Source organism: Thamnophis elegans, chromosome 4 (assembly GCF_009769535.1).
Source record: "Thamnophis elegans isolate rThaEle1 chromosome 4, rThaEle1.pri, whole genome shotgun sequence".
Taxonomy (NCBI): domain Eukaryota; kingdom Metazoa; phylum Chordata; class Lepidosauria; order Squamata; family Colubridae; genus Thamnophis; species Thamnophis elegans.
In genome coordinates this window covers 53,328,279-53,344,834 of record NC_045544.1, presented here as the reverse complement: position 1 = coordinate 53,344,834, position 16,556 = coordinate 53,328,279, and the positions used below count along the sequence as shown (strand labels likewise).

Sequence of the window (16,556 nt, the reverse complement as noted above, 5' to 3'; positions counted from 1 at the left end):
TCATCCAGTCCATAACAGCTTCGAGGCCGCGGTTCATCACGTCTGCCGCTTCATTGAGTTGGCACGGGGCGGACAGATACAGTTGAGTATCGTCCGCATATTGATGGTATCTAATCCCGTGCCTGCGAATGATCTCACCCAGCGGTTTCATGTAGATGTTGAATAGTAGGGGGGATAAGACCGAGCCCTGAGGCACCCCATAAGTTAGGGGCCTAGGGGACGATCTCTGCCCCCCCCACTAACACCGACTGCGACCTGTCCGAGAGGTAGGAGGAGAACCACCGCAACACGGCGCCTCCCACTCCCACCTCCCGCAGTCGTCGCAGAAGGATACCATGGTCGATGGTATCGAAAGCCGCTGAGAGGTCGAGGAGAACCAGGATGGAGGAATGTCAAACCTATTGTGAAGTGAGCTCCTGAACCTTTGTACTTCAGATGACTACATATAATACATTTGTTTCAAAAACTATCCAAATTGAACACTTATTGCAGGAAGGGATCTAAAGTGCAAAAGTTCATGAGTTCAATTCCTGATACAGAATTTGAACCAGAGGTGGGTTTCTGCCAGTTTGGCCCAGATCAGGTGAACCAGTAGTGATGGCGGCAGGAGGCTTCGCCACCTACCCAGATGTTTCTGCGCATGCGCAGAAGCATCGCACATGTGCACGAGCAAACCAGTAGTAAAAAAAATGAAACCCCACCACTGATTTGAACCCCATATAATAACATCTAGTGATTTACTTTTGAATTGACTTGATATGAGAAAAAGATATATCTTTCACAAGATATCAGGCACAATTGTATCTGAAGGAGGGAGCTGAAGCTCAAGAGAAAGAAGAGGATAAGAGAAGTTAATTCTCTTAGTTAATTTAAATGAATTTAGATCTCCAGGATCAAAATAATGATATCCTAATGTACTGTAGGAAGTAACAGAGATGATCACAGAGCAGCTGAATTTAATCTCTGACAACTCCTGGAGAACCCTGAAGTTTCACGGTGGAAGGAAAACTCAAAGAGTTACAAACATGCTAGCTGGATGTCTACACCATAGTTAAGATAGTTAAGCAGTTTATTAACAATATAATTATGATGCCTTGAACAGGAACACAACAATTTATAACAGCCAGCTTGGTTTTGTCACCAAACATGTCATGCTAGGATAACTTTATAGGTGGTCCTTGAGTTATGACCATAATAGAATCTACCCATTACAGTTATAAGTCATAGCGGTCATAAAGTCATGTGGCTAATTCAATTCTACAACTTTTGTTGCAACGGTTGTCAAGCAAATGCTGCTGTTGTAAGTGAGAATGTCACGATCGTAAATGCAAATGCCGTGGTTGTTAATAACACAACTGGCCAAGGGACCACATGTCAGGATGATTGATCGGTCTGTGTCAGATTGTGCTCTTTGCATCTACAACTGCAGCATGTGATTCTCCAGAGGAAGACAACTGTAGAGTGGGGATAATTTCTTACTGTGGCCTGATCTCTGTACACCTTTAATACATCTCAAAATAAAACATGCTTTTTTAGAGCTGAAACCTCCTCCTCTGTCCTTATTATCAACCTGAATCGATGACGTTACAGGCCACAGCAGGTATAGACTGTCTGCTTGCATGTGTCATGCTTCAGCAGAAGCGCGGTCACAAGAGCTTCCTCAGACCTTACCCGGAACCTCTCCCCCCCACTTCCATCCACACAATCCCACCTTCTAAACGTCAGCAACTCAACGTAGCAAGGAGTGACTGCTCCCCCCCTCCCCCCAGCGACCAGAGAGGTCTAGGCGGGGCATCCCCAGAGTTCCTCCCCTCCGCCCACCGAGCGTGGGCTGGCCTGGGCGGGGCGGCCTCCCGCTTGGAACTGTTCGGGGATCGGTGGTGCTGACTGAAGTCTCTGCCTTTGCTCTCCGTCCTCGGCGGCTGGTGCAGGGAGGGGCCGGCATGGCGCGCCCGCCGCCACCCGCTTCTTCTCCTTCTCCCGGACCGCAGTGGTAGCAGCCAGGCTTTGCCTTCCCTCCTTCTGATGTCAGCACCGCCATCGTCCTGCGCTGCCGTGGCTGGTCTCCGTCCCTTGGGTGCTATGGCCACGGAAGTGCCCGGCCCCCCGGGCCTCTTCGTCCTCTGGCTCTTACCGCCGCTTATTTTGCTTCTGGGGGCGCCGGAATCGTCAACCGGAGAACTAAGATCCCCAGCTGCGTCGGGGGTGGAATCGCTGTTGGAGGAGTTCCGCCGCCAGCTGCAGCTTGAGAGGGATCCCTCCAGCGGCCGCAGCTATGAGTTGGAAGAAGTGGCTGGCCGCTGCCGAGGAGGGACTGAAGGACCAGCCGGCGGTGGCGGGAGTTTCTTCTCGGTCAGGTCCGACTCCATCATCCGCACCAAAGACTCCATCGCCGCCGGTGCCACGTTCCTGGGGTCTCCGGGCTCGGTGGCTGGTCCCAGGCATTGCCTGGATGCCTGCTGCGCCGATGTCCTCTGCACCCTCGCCGTCTTGCAGCAGCAGCAGCAGTCGGCCTCGGTCCGCTGCTATCTCTTCAACTGCACCTATCGCGGCCGCGCCGTCTGTGTCTTCTCCCCTCAGCGCGGCTACAACAGCTACTTCCTGGAACCCACCAGCCATTCTCCTCCGGCTTTGGGTAAGAACGGCGTCGGCTTAAGAGTTCGGAGGTTTCTTGAAAGGGGGCTAAAATAATAACGGTTTCAGTTCAAGAAAGAAGGGGGGGAGCGAATTGCACGTGAGCAGAAGACTCTTAAAAATATCTTTAATACTAGAATATAGGATTGGAGACGTAATGTAGTATTAACTCCCTCCCCCTGCCCCCAAATATCGATTTATCCTCTTTCTCTCCCTCCCTCCCTCCCTCCCTCCCCCATCCCATATCTATCTATCTATCTATCTATCTATCTATCTATCTATCTATCTATCTATCTATCTATCTATCTATCTATCTATCTGATTTCTATAGCTGCCCCTCCCAGCAAACAACTTTGGGCGGCTAACAATTAAAAAAAATGCCTGCATCTTCTTCCCTCCCTCCCCCATCCCATATCTATCTATCTATCTATCTATCTATCTATCTATCTATCTATCTATCTATCTATCTATCTATCTATCTATCTATCTATCATCTATATCTATCTATCTATCTATCTATCTATCTATCTATCTATCTATCTATCTATCTATCTATCTATCTATCTATCATCTATCATCTATCTGATTTCTATAGCTGCCCCTCCCAGCAAACAACTTTGGGCGGCTAACAATTAAAAAAATGCCTGCATCTTCTTCTTCCCTCCCTCCCCCATCCCATATCTATTTATCTGTCTGTCTGTCTGTCTGTCTGTCTGTCTGTCTATCTATCTATCTATCTATCTATCTATCTATCTATCTATCTATCTATAATCTATCTGATTTCTATAGCTGCCCCTACCAGCAAACAACTTTGGGCGGCTAACAATTAAAAAAATGCCTGCATCTTCTTCCCTCCCTCCCCTATCCCATATCTATCTATCTATCTATCTATCTATCTATCTATCTATCTATCTATCTATCTCTATCTATCTATCTATCTATCTATCTATCTATCTATCTATCTATCTATCTATATATATATATATATATATATATATATATATGTATAATCTATCTGATTTCTATAGCTGCCCCTACCAGCAAACAACTTTGGGCGGCTAACAATTAAAAAAATGCCTGCATCTTCTTCTTCCCTCCCTCCCCCATCCCATATCTATCTGTCTGTCTGTCTGTCTATCATCCATCTATCTATCTATCTATCTATCTATCTATCTATCATCTATCTGATTTCTATAGCTGCCCCTCCCAGCAAACAACTTTGGGTGGCTAACAATTAAAAAAATGCCTGCATCTTCTTCTTCACATATTTGTGTACTTGCACAAGCTGTTTGCTTTTTCCACTCCACTACTTTGCTTGGTGGGCATTCAGTTGGAAGTATTCCCAGAAGGGGTATACCCTCTGCTTGATTACATGATCGAATAAAACGGAGCTCACTCCCTATGGATGATTGTTTCCTCTGTGAAGTTTTGCTTCAAATGCATTCTTGTAATTATCATGGGATAATATAGAACAGGATTTTGCTTTCTCCTTGGTGACATCAGGAATTTGAGGAGTGTTGTTGTATCCCACCTTACTCTGTGAAGGCTTTATATTTCCATTACTTTAGCTTTTTCATTCATTGGTCATCCTTGCTGCCTTACTCTGGGCCTGTTTTCCAGATTTTATGAATCCTTAAACAGTGATGCTTAGTGTGTCTATTCTTACTTCAAAACTGATTTGGGTCTGGCAAAAAATGGTCAGATATGAATCTAATTTTGATATATGTAGACTAACTATGTCAAACTAGTCCATTCCATAACACAAATTTATCTTTTTGCACAGTAATAATTTTTGTTTGTTCTTAACATATCTTGTTTAATACGCCAACTATATGGACAGGGAAGAAGAGCTAGGTTTCAGTTTTGAAGAGTGGTAGTTTTATTTTTCTGACTGGAAATGAATCAGTGATTATTAGGGAATAAAATGAAGAAGTTGACTTACCCTGAGTGACTGACCCAGTATATTAGAAGTGAAACATATTTTCCTCATTTGTGTGTGAGGCCACAGTTAACCTTGTCAATTGTGTTTATTCAAGAAACCATGATTCAATTAACAATGTGTTAGTTATTATGTCATTGCAGTTCCAGAATTAATTGATTGGATTCGTTCCCTTCATTTTTCAAATTATTCCTACAGGTGCTTTCCAAAAACACTTGAACTGTATTTTTATAGCCCTGTTGCCTGAGATATTTAACTAAAATTTCTATTGCCGGCTATAAATTGTGGCTCTGCACAAGCCAAGACAGCAATATTAGAAATGTTTTAGAATGCTTTCAGATACATATCAAGATCACAAATTATTTGTATATCTACTCTAATTCACTAAAGCTACATTTACTACCCTGGCTCAAAAATGAGCAGGATAATCATGAGCATAAAATATTATCCAACTATTATCCACACTGGACCAGAAAAGCTCAATGGGCCTCTTCACATAAGATTCTTAATTGAGTCAATTAAAAATCTGCCAATGTTTTCCATTGCAGTTTTTTAGACATTCCACTTAATTGTATAGAAAATAAACATATAAATAAATTTGTTTTTTGATGAAGCATTTTAGGAGGGATTCAATGTGCATGCACTTATGTGACATTCAAGTGATATATCCAAATCATATGTAAAGCAGCGTCTGTCATTCATTATACAATTATCCCTCCATCAGTGTGCAGCCTCCAGGCTTTCCACAACTCATTAAAACTCCAGAAAGACATGAGATAATTCACATTTCATATTCTTAGTTCAGAAGCAATGGAAGAAAGGGTAGCTTAGGAGGCTGCAGAATGACAGAAAGCCATCAACAAGGGCTTCCTTGCCCAAAGGATGGGGGAAACCCAGCAAGAAAGGGGGAGACCCAGCAACAAGGGTATCCTTGGCCAAACTGCAACTCTGGGTAAGCAAAAACCATGTCAAAATAAATTCTAAACCAAAGCTTGATCCTGAGTATCAAATGAAAAAGCCGCAGCATTTTTCACAAGGGAAAAAACCATTTTGCAGAATTGGATTAGATTTCAAAAACATGACCATAAAATGATCAAACTGTGTGGATGAATATATGCTTATCAGAGCCTGTGTTCCAGTCAGCAGATGGTTACATAGAAAGCAAAATGGTATCTAATTTAAAATCTCATAATCTGTTTTACATATAGGCTTCATGAATCTTAAATATCGAATGTTTTCATCTGTATCCAATAAACTTGTATTAAAAGTCTGGAGTAGATTGATGAAAATATTTTGTTGTTAGGACAGATTTTTCTTGATTTAAAAATCTACAATAAACAATACAAGTGAGTCAGGCAAAGACAATAATTGTAACTGTGAGTGATTTATGCTCATTTTTTCACTAAGATTCTTTATTTTAATTAGAAACTGATGAGCCTCCTCTTAGCAAGGCAGGAGAAGATATTATTCTACAACTACCTGTTGACTGGGTTATTCTGGATGGCAGAGAAAGTGTGGATGACCATGGAATCACACGATATGAGTGGATATTACTTCAAGGTGCATCGTCCGTTGATATGCAGGTATGTTATATTTTGCAATATAAGGCATATTATTTGCTGCACCTTTTGTGGATTTAAAAAAAAAAACAAAATTGAAAAATATTCACTGTTCTGTCAGAATAAAGCAAAGTAAATAAATATTAGAGGCAGTAATTTATTTTGTTCATATTGTTTCCTGAAGCATGCGTTTGTGAAATTCGGTTTACAGATGAATGCACACACAGACCCCTGCACACATAGACAGAGAACGATTGAATTCAGATTCAGTGACATTCAGGCTAAATATATTAAAATCAGTGGAACTACTGTAGTCATATCCAACTAAGTTCCATTTTTAACTAGGTCTCATTTTAAATGAGTCTTAGTTCATACATCTTTGTTAAGCTATGGTTTATGTAATGACAATTTACTGAATAAATCACAGTTGGTTTCCACACATCTTAAGACATAAATAATGATTTATAAACCACAATGTAACAATAAACAAATTCAAGTCCACCCTCAATCATGAAAATCTGTTGAGTGACTTGGGACTAGTCGTTCAATCTTTTGAGCAGATTGACATGTTGTTTATTGTAACTAATCTGTCGTGGTGGTGGTGGTGGTGGTGGTAACGATTCTATTCTGCAAGCCTTCAGATTGAGGAGCAAAACAAACTGTCCACACTAAAGGAAGGCACTGATACTAAAGGAATGCATTGATATGATAGTTAGGAGTCAATCTGTGGGTCATGGCCCTCTGAGTGACAGCAAACAGCTTGCAATAGGAGGAGTTGCCCACACAAGCCAGATTACTCTGCAAATGTGGATCTGCCCTGCCTAGATGAATTAGTGGTTGGCTAATTCAACTCCAATCCTGCTGTGACTGGAGAAGTATTTGCCTTCTCCTATCACAGCAGGATCACGTTGTCTCCAGTTTTACATGCATAAAAGAGATAAAGAATCCCAATTTTGCTTTGCAGAGCCGAGGTGGCGCAGTGGTTAAATGCAGCACTGCAGGCTACTTCAGCTGACTGCAGTTCTGCAGTTCGGCTGTTCAAATCTCACCGGCTCAGGGTTGACTCAACCTTCCATCCTTTTGAGGTGGGTAAAATGAGGACCCGGATTGTTGTTGGGGGCAATATGCTGACTCTGTAAACCGCTTAGAGAGGGTTGAAAGCCCTATGAAGCGGTATATAAGTCTAACTGCTATTGCTATTGCTTGTATTATGGAATGTCCCAAGTGCACTCTCCTTCTATTCTGACTAGCGGGTAATGAGAAGATCAGGTCAGGATTGCTTCAGCTTTTTCTCTTGCCTTAGAGAGTTACTTCTTGGTGTGGCATTGCAGACTTTGAGTAACATAATATTTGCTTGCATATTTAGGAAAATGCAAGTCTTGGAAAGTGCAGAACTCCAGCACTGTGCTCAAAGACAGGGTCACCTTTTTTTTTATTTTGAAGGCATGTGCAAGGAGTGTGAAACTGAAAGAAGTTGGGGGAAGGGAAATGTGTACAAAGATAACGGACAGGAAAGGAAATGAAAGGAAGGGAAAATAGAAGGAATGAGGCATCTGTAGAGTATCCCCAGAAGTCGGTCTTCTTTGTCCTTTCCAGACTCCATGATTCCAGGAGGAGAGGCTTGCAAAACAAGGTGTTTTTTATGTTGGATAGGGAACCAAGATCCCATATGTTTGTGTGTTGTGGAGGTAGAAGGTATAAAACACACAGAGAAGAAAATTGTGCCTGATAGTGCTTTGCTGAGAAGTAGCTGCTTATGTCTCTCTCACTTCCTGCTGTGTCCTGGAAAATTGTCTTTTGAGTGGGGAGGCAGGACTGAAGTCCAGCGGGCCTCCAGTTTTGCATGCATAAAACGGATGAAGAATGGGTAAGGGACCAATTTGATGGTAAGCTGATCTCTGGCACTCATTATAATAGGGAAGACATTCCTTGCTTGATTTGTGGGATTACCTCACCATTTTAGACATAGGACTACGGATTTTGAGAACCAGGTTTAAACAAAGATTCATCAGGGGAATCTATGAGCAAAACAACTGCATCTATTAACATTACAAAGGTCATGTCCAGGAATTGATGTAGACACTCAAATTGACATAGTACAAAGTATCTATAGGAACACAAAGGTTTTTTTTTTTCAAGAGGCAACTGACTTTCTGTTTTTTTTTCCCTTTGAAGACATTTCGCTTCTCATCCAAGAAGCTTCTTTAGCTCTCAGGTGACTGAGAATCTCATAGATATTTATAGGAACACTTCCCAAAAAATTGTAGTTATTTACTGCATTCAGGACTTTTCATTTTGTCATCATACAGATGCAGTCAAAGGGGTACTACTATAGTACTTATTACTTTATTATGTTATTAAAAATGTAGTTATTTATTTAGTATGTACTGCAGTTGTATTTTGCTTAGTCAGAGTTTATCTCCAATGGGGTTGCAATATTGCTACAATTCCACTGAAATATTAATATTAAAAGGGTATGCCTATGCTATATCTTAAACTATTTGGCTCCTTGGGCTTGAGCCTCTGGGAGGGTGAAAACGGCCTCCCCAGGCTCCAGAGGCCCTCTTCCTGAATTTCTGGTAGGCCGCTTTTCGGGTTCCACCACAAAACCGCGGACGACAAAACCGCGGTCGACGAAAGCGCGTATGTGACGTCATCACAGCGCGATGAAAAAGATCGAAAAATGTAAAAATAAAGCAAAAACCTTACCCTAACCCCCCCAAACCTAACCCTAAACCTAACCCTTAACCTAACCCTAAACCTAACCCTAAACCTAACCCTTAACCTAACGAAAAACCTAACGCTAACCCTTAACCTAACGCTAACGTAACGCTAACGCTCTAAACCTAACCCTAACCCTTAACCTAACCCTAACCCTTAACCTAAAGCTTACCTTTATGTGAATCGGCTTGGTGTAATTTAATTTTTATTTCAATTTTCGATCTTTTTTGTCGCGCTGTGATGACGTCACATACGCGATTTCGTCGACTGCGCTTTGTGGAACACGGTTTTGACGGGTCACGGTTTTTTCGCCCTCCCCAAGCCTCCACGGGCTCCCTGCACTTACCTGCATCCAAAACAGGCTGTGTGGGGACTCCTGGGAGAGGCAGGGTGGGGTGGGTGGGGCCAGCCAGAAGTGAGATTTGTGGGTTCTCCGAACTGCACAGAATCGTAGCTAGGGGTTCTCCTGAACCCCTGCAACTCCCAGCAGCCCACCCCATCCTAACATGGGGATACTGTCCCAAAGGGCAAGAGTGGCAACTAAGAAGGCACATCCTCTACATTCTGCCGGATGACACTGTCTAAGTGACAGGCATGATCACTTAGACTGCAAGACTGCAGATCACAAGACTGCAAGATTTCACTGGACAGACTGAAGTAATCAGAGGTAACAGCTGCACAAATACATGGCCCTCCTCCATGAAGAGTTTTATATATGAGAACCAACATTTAATTTGTACTCCAAAACACACTGATAAGCAGTGGAGCTCGCTTAAATGGGTACACTGAGATACACACCCCCCCCAATAACTATCTGTATTGCTGCATTCTGGACCAGCTACAGCTTCCAAGTGGTCTTCAGGGATAATCTCACAAAATTATGCAGCCCACTGCTATAATCCAAGAGGTGATCAAGGCATCGGTGACTATGAACAGGGCCTCTTGATCCAAAGTGGGTACAGTATAGTTTGTAGCTGTGCAAAGGCCTTCTGAGCCATGGCTGCCACCTCCTGTTGAAAACTAATGGAATAGATCCGGGTTTCTCAACCTTGGCAACTTGGCAAGACATGTGAAGTATAATTCACATAGCTGGCTGGGGAATTCGGGGAGTTGAAGTCCACATGTCTTAAAAATGGCTAAGGTTGAGAAATATTGAATAGATCTATCCCCTGTAGAAGAAACAATATTGTTTTGTGATTTAATTGTAACAGGGAAAAAATAATGCATTTCTTTCTGTAATAATCTTTCAGCAGAACTTGTTTTTCCTACATTAAGCCTGCAAAGATATCCCTGCCCTTTCTCTCCCAATAGCTATAACAGAGTGCTCTTCTTCACAGGCAACACACTGAAGTGCTAAGATTCTAATGCTTCAGTCTTATGCACAACTATTTAGCATAGTTGAAGTTACTACTAGTGACAGGGGAAGATGGATGTGGAGATCTGTATAATAGGAAGACTGGTTTAGTAGTTGAATGATAAGCAGTGAGGATTGCATACACAAAGCTTGCATTGTTAGCTAAATTGAATTCTCAGATCTAAAAAAAATTATGGAAATAATAGAATAGAATCTATCATAAAAGAATCAGAATAGAATAGGAAGGAATAGGAAGGAATAGGAATAATGGAATAGGAATAGAATCAGTGATAAAAGCTGGAAGAAATAGCTTCTTTGTACCAAAGATCAGCCTTGTATACGCCTGATTATATGAGTCCTGCTTCATGGGTTTCTCATCCATTCATGTGTGCTGTGTACACAAACAAGCACACAAATTCCTTTTATTTTCTCCTTTTGTGAGGATCCTCGCAAAAGAAGGAAATAAAAGGAATGTCTGTGCTTCTCTGTGTACACAGAGCACACATGAATGAATGAGAATGTAAGTGAGGTTTGTCACATATTTTCTGAGCCAAAAATAAATTGATGCTGCTTCCCTCCAGTTAGCAATAGCAGTTAGACTTATATACCGCTTCATAGGGCTTTCAGCCCTCTCTAAGCCGTTTACAGAGTCAGCATTTCGCCCCCAACAACAATCCGGGTCCTCATTTTACCCACCTCGGAAGGATGGAAGGCTGAGTCAACCCTGAGCCGGTGAGATTTGAACAGCCGAACTGCAGAACTGCAGTCAGCTGAAGTAGCCTGCAGTGCTGCATTTAACCACTGCGCCACCTCGGCTCTTGTTGACAAGAGCCGAGATGGCGCAGTGACAAGTTGACAAGACTGGCAAGTTAAATGTATGTATTTCATTACTAAATAACTTATTTTATCTTCCATCATACTTGAATGTGGACTTGTAGCTTACAGTGTTCTTCATTGTGAAAATGTCTTAGGGGCTTGAAATATAAATTCCTGCTCTCTGCTACTTGAGAAAGTTGACAGATTCACTGAGATGTAAACTATAAATTTCCTCTTTATATTTTAAGATCAGTTTTAAGATTTAAAACTAACAGCATGACAGCAATCCTGGATAATTTCAAACACGTTGCTTTTTTATGATAGCACTGCACTGAAATCTGTACTGTCTCAAATCTGTATTTTTTGCTCCACCATCCTGAAATCTAAGGAAACATTGATCCATGTGGTGGAGGGTCAATGTGGTGGGTTGGGGGGACTTACAAATGATCACTGTATTTGTTTCCAGTATCCATTTAGCAATAAACCCTAGACCTATTTTGATTTGCTTTACCTGTATTCAGACAACCTAGATAGGAATAAAAAGGCATGATGCCTTTAAATTTACTGCCTCCTATGTATATGATAAAATGTGTGTGTGTGTGTGTGCGTGCATCTCATGATTGTATGAGAGTTGTACTTTGGTAGCTACAGTATGAAGGATGGGATTCCATCAATGCCCTATTTTCTTTGGCTCAGGTACCTCAGCCAGGAACGCTGAAGCTCTCTCATATGCAAGAAGGAAAATACACACTGCAGCTGACCGTGACTGACACGCTGGTCAAAGGAGTTCAGATAACATCTCAGTGACAGTACTTCCAATGATTCATTCTGATTAGGTGAGAAAACTGCTGGAATAACTGTTTTCTTGTTCTGTGATATAGTTGAGAGAAAGACTATATGTCTGTAATTAAAATCACAACAGGGCGTGCTTAAATACATTGCAAATAGGGGACAGGTCTTATCACTTAAACTACATTAAAGAGACAATTTCACAATGTACAATATCCACCACATTTCCTTCTACACCAGTGCTTTTAACTTGGGCAACTTAAGATGTGCAGACTTTCAATTCCCAGAATTCCTAATTGCCAGGGTTGAAAAAATACTGTGCCAAAGCCTGTTCTCTTTTTCATTTGGCTCTCCCGCATGCTATTCCTTGCATTCTAGTAAACTGTATTACAGATGTAGTCTCTAAGATGTAATTTTGCCATTATATGTGGCACCCACTATAGCAGGACCCACAATACTAACACATACTAACCTGGGCAGATATCTTGAAATTGAGCAACATGTTTAAGCAACTTTATTTCATAAGAAAGTAGTTTTTCCTTCTATATACAATACCAAGAATGCTCCATTCCTTTTTACATAATGCACAATTCGTCCAATCATCTAGTTAAGTGAATCCCATATGGTATTTACTCCAATTGACTCTGGGTGGTTTACAAATAGTAACATGAAAACCAATGCCAGCCAAAAACAAGGTGGACATCTGGCACAATGTACAAACAGAAAATAAAATAACAAATATGGAAAGCATTTGTTCCAGCACTGATCCTGCGAGCCAACTTTATTCATAATTCCTACATTTAATCCTGTCTTAAATGAGCTCCTAGAGAACTCAAGACAGCATATGTATCCTCCATTTTTTTCCCACAACAAGCAATCCTGTGAGGTAGATTGGGAGATAGCAATGGAACTGTTCAGTCATCTAGTGAGCAACCATAGTTGAGGGTGGATTTGAATATGGATCTGGCTACTCTTAGTCCAATACCTTAGCAATTACGTCCACTGGCTCTGTAATGGTCAATAGGAATATTCTTGAAAGCAAAAAAGGCAGAAGAGGTGGAACCAGAGCAGTGGTGAGATAAGAGACATCTCTATCCACAGAAAGAATGGGAATGTGGAAAATGTCTCAGAAACGACCCTCCCTAGTCCCTGGAAAGTAAAGGTGGAGGAAAGGAGAAGTGCTTTCAGACTGGCAAGATTCTGCTATTGGACCCTTACAAGAAAGGGAGTGTTAGTTTCTTCTCTGGATTACCTTGAAAGGCTGATAAGCTTTTACCACATACTTCTGAATCTCTCCAAGTATATAACCAATTCCAGTAGGAACCATCTCATCCTGAGTCACAACCAGTGGTGGGATCTTGCCGGTTTAAACAACCGATTTGGTGATCGTGTGTTGCATGTGTGTGCACCAAAACTTATCTTCCACGTTACCTCTTGGGAAGTAACATAGCTGAGATGCGGCAATCCGCTCTGCCACAGTAATCAGCTGAGAGGATATAGGTAAGTAAAGCACAAGGACAGGCAGGCGTCCCAACCTGATCATCAGCTCATCCACCAGGGGTGGATTCCAGCCTGACCAGCTGAATCCACCCCTGGTCACAACCAATGGTGAGATTCAGATGTTGGAGACCAATTCAGGAATCATGATTTACAAGGTGCCAAGATCAAAGATACCACAGCCTATCTGTTCTGCAGATACTGCATTTCCCTTCTGCTCCCCACAACCCTCCTGCCTCCATCAGCCTAGTTGCCCCAGTCTTGGAAAAAGACTCCATTGTGTACCTTGGACCTGGCTCATTGCTATTACCTTTTCGGCTTTGCTCCATTTTGCCTTTCTTTCCCTCCAGGTTTTACAACCTCTCCAGCTCAGTTGTACTTTCCCCGACATTCTAATCACCATAGCACTATTGCTGGGAAGTATCCTTGCTCTCCTGACCATTCTTTCTCCTATTATTTATTTATCAGAAGTATGCTTCTCCACTTTTATTCAGGAGTTCAATTTAAAATAATCTAAACTATTTAGGGTTGCATGAGTGAGATCCAGTTACACTAAAAATTCAAAAGAATTACCAAAAGGAGTCTGGTCTCCTAAGGCAGTGGTCCCCAACCTTTTATCGCCGCGGACCAGTCAGCCTTTGATAATTTTACCGTGGCCCGCTGAGCGCGCGCAGGGGTGGGGGGGCGTTGTTCGCAGACGACACATTATTGCGTACCTGCGCGGGGCTCTCTTCCCTGGAGCCTTTGCGCACGGCCCAGGAGCTTTTGTGCAACGGCCCAGGAGCCTTTGCGCTGCAGCGATCATGTCCCCTGCCGCTGCAGTGATCATGGCCCCCGGCCGCTGCGCGGCCCGGTGCCAGGTACTCCACGGCCCGGCACCGGTCCGCGGACCGGGGGTTGGGGACCACTGTCCTAAGGTACCAGTTGCTGGCAAATATTCTAGGGTTGCTCTGATGCTTATAAAGAGAATTACAAGCTTGATCTTCTGACAAATGATCTGTCAACAGACATACAGGTGGTCCTTGACTTACAGCAGTTCATTTAGTGGATGTTCAAAGTTACAACGGCACTGAAAAAAGTGATTTATGACCACTTTTCACGCTTAAAACCATTGCAGTATCCCCATAGTCATGTGATCAAAGTTCAGACGCTTACAACTGACTCATATTTATGTGCCGTGTCCCTGAGTGACCTTTTGTGACTTTAAGAGTGGGGCAGTGGTTAGAATGCAGAACTGCAGGCTACTTCTGCTGGCTGCCTGCAATTTGGCAGTTCGAATCCCACCAGGCCCAAGGTTGACTAGCTTCCATCCTTCCGAGATCAGTAAAATGAGGATCCAGAATGTTGGGGGCAATATGCTGACTCTGTAAATCACTTAGAGAGCGCTGTAAAGCACTGTGAAGCAGTATATAAGTCTAAATGCTGTTGCTATTGCTACTGTTACTATTCTGACAAGCAAAACCAATCGGAAAGCCAGATTATAGTTGCTAAATTAGTAACCCGGTTAAGTGAATCTGGCTTCCCCATTGGCTTTGCTTGTCAGAATAGCAATAGCATTTAGACTTGGCAAGAAAGGTTGTAAAATGGGGCAAAACTCATTTAACTGTCTCAACATTGGGCTTAAATATGGTTGTAAATTGAGGACTACTGCCCCATTTATGAAGCATTCAAAGGGACTAACCACAGGCCAATAAAGGAGCAAATGTTGCTGAGCACTTCTTCCCTTCTCCCAGCACTGAGAGAAGGAGGAAGTGATATCTAATCATCACACTAAGTAGCAATGAAAGAACAATACTGCTAATCATCACATCCTGCCCAAATCCAGACTACTATATCTAAACAAATCTCACTCCTAACCTGATAATGAAACAGATGAACAAAGCAAACCAAATTCTGATAACAACAAGAATCCCAAAATTCACCCCTGAGTTACATATAGACCTACCCCTTGTTTAGCAATTGAGTCCCATTTCAACTACCAGGAAAATTAAGTATTAAGCAAAATGAAATGATTGTTATGTGAACACATGAGAGGGGGGAGGGAGGGAAAGAGGAGAGAGAGAGAATGCAAAAATCACTGGTTACTGTCATCTCATTCAGATGGTTCTCTTACACAGCTACACCAGCATTACTCTCACGTCAGCATATTAGAAGCCCAAAATTGGTTGAAAAATGATTTTTATTACCATTCATTATCATTACGGTTGCAAATGGTTATTAGCTGAGATAATTGCTAAATGGGGAGCAGGTGTAATCTCTATTGTTAAATATTTATAATTTCTCCAGGAAGAAATAGGATGGCTACATACACCGCCTTCAGTTTTAAAATAATAGGCAGGATATAAATCCAATAAATAAATGAAAAGCAATAAAGATCATATAAAATGCAACAATTATGAGCAATTAACTCAGAACAGCAGTTTCTTAGAATAGACAGGGACGTGCAGTCACTAGAGGCAGGGGAGGCGGGGCCTCACCAGTCTCCTGAGGGAAAGGAAAGAATTTTAAAGAATTTTTTAAAAAAATAATTAAAGCCAAGGTAGTTGCTACCAGATTCCAAGTCACAGTGACTTGGAGTCTGTGCTTAGTGTTAACTATAGGAGGAGGCTAGAGAACTCGGGGCCTCCTTTGCATAAGGAATTTTTCGCCTTTAAAAGAAAGGGTTAAAAAGCAAAAAAATGTATGCAAAGGAGGCACTGATTCTCCCGCCTCCTGATCTGGGAGCAGCGAATCATGCCTTGCAGTTGGTTGAGCACGCTTACGTTGGGCGGGAGGAGTCAGTTCTTCGAGTAAACTTCAGCCCGAGCGGAAGCTAAGCGGAGCGCTGGCCGGAGGGAACGGTGTGCTGCCTTTTTGGCCCTCAGGCGCGTGTCAAGATAGACCTTGATGATCGAGGCTCGATCTCGACCAGGCAAACCATGAGTGGCAGGGAGGGAGGGGCTTGCCTGCCTGCCTGCCTGTGTGGAGTGCAGCTGCCCCGTTTTGCAACAATTCAAAAAGCCCAAAGGGGGGAAACCTGGCTCTGGCGACCTAATGGCCGGGTACTTTCAAATGCCCCAAAGCTTTCCGAAGCCCCCTCCCCTCCTCTTCTGCAGGCAGCTGCTCAGGGTGAGCACTCAGCTCTTGCTCTTGCAGCAGCCTGATGCAGTCGGTGGTGGCCGCTGCGCAAGCCGCGTGCAGGGAAGTCTGTCCCTTGGGCACCAGATCCACCTCAGCTCCGTGCTAGCAGCATGTGGCGCAAACAGTC

At 42.7% G+C, this 16,556-nt stretch overlaps 1 protein-coding gene across 1 annotated transcript in view; it reads left to right on the top strand.

Annotated features, from left to right (window-relative positions):
* Positions 1-2,035: 2,035 nt before the first annotated feature.
* The window catches only part of LRP11 (LDL receptor related protein 11), a 34,793-nt gene continuing 20,272 nt past the window's right edge, over positions 2,036-16,556 (top strand). The window contains 4 exon segments of the mRNA XM_032216013.1: positions 2,036-2,635; positions 5,999-6,156; positions 11,720-11,795; positions 11,798-11,851. Of these exon segments, the coding sequence (XP_032071904.1) occupies positions 2,083-2,635; positions 5,999-6,156; positions 11,720-11,795; positions 11,798-11,851 (841 nt within the window). The 5' untranslated portion in view covers positions 2,036-2,082.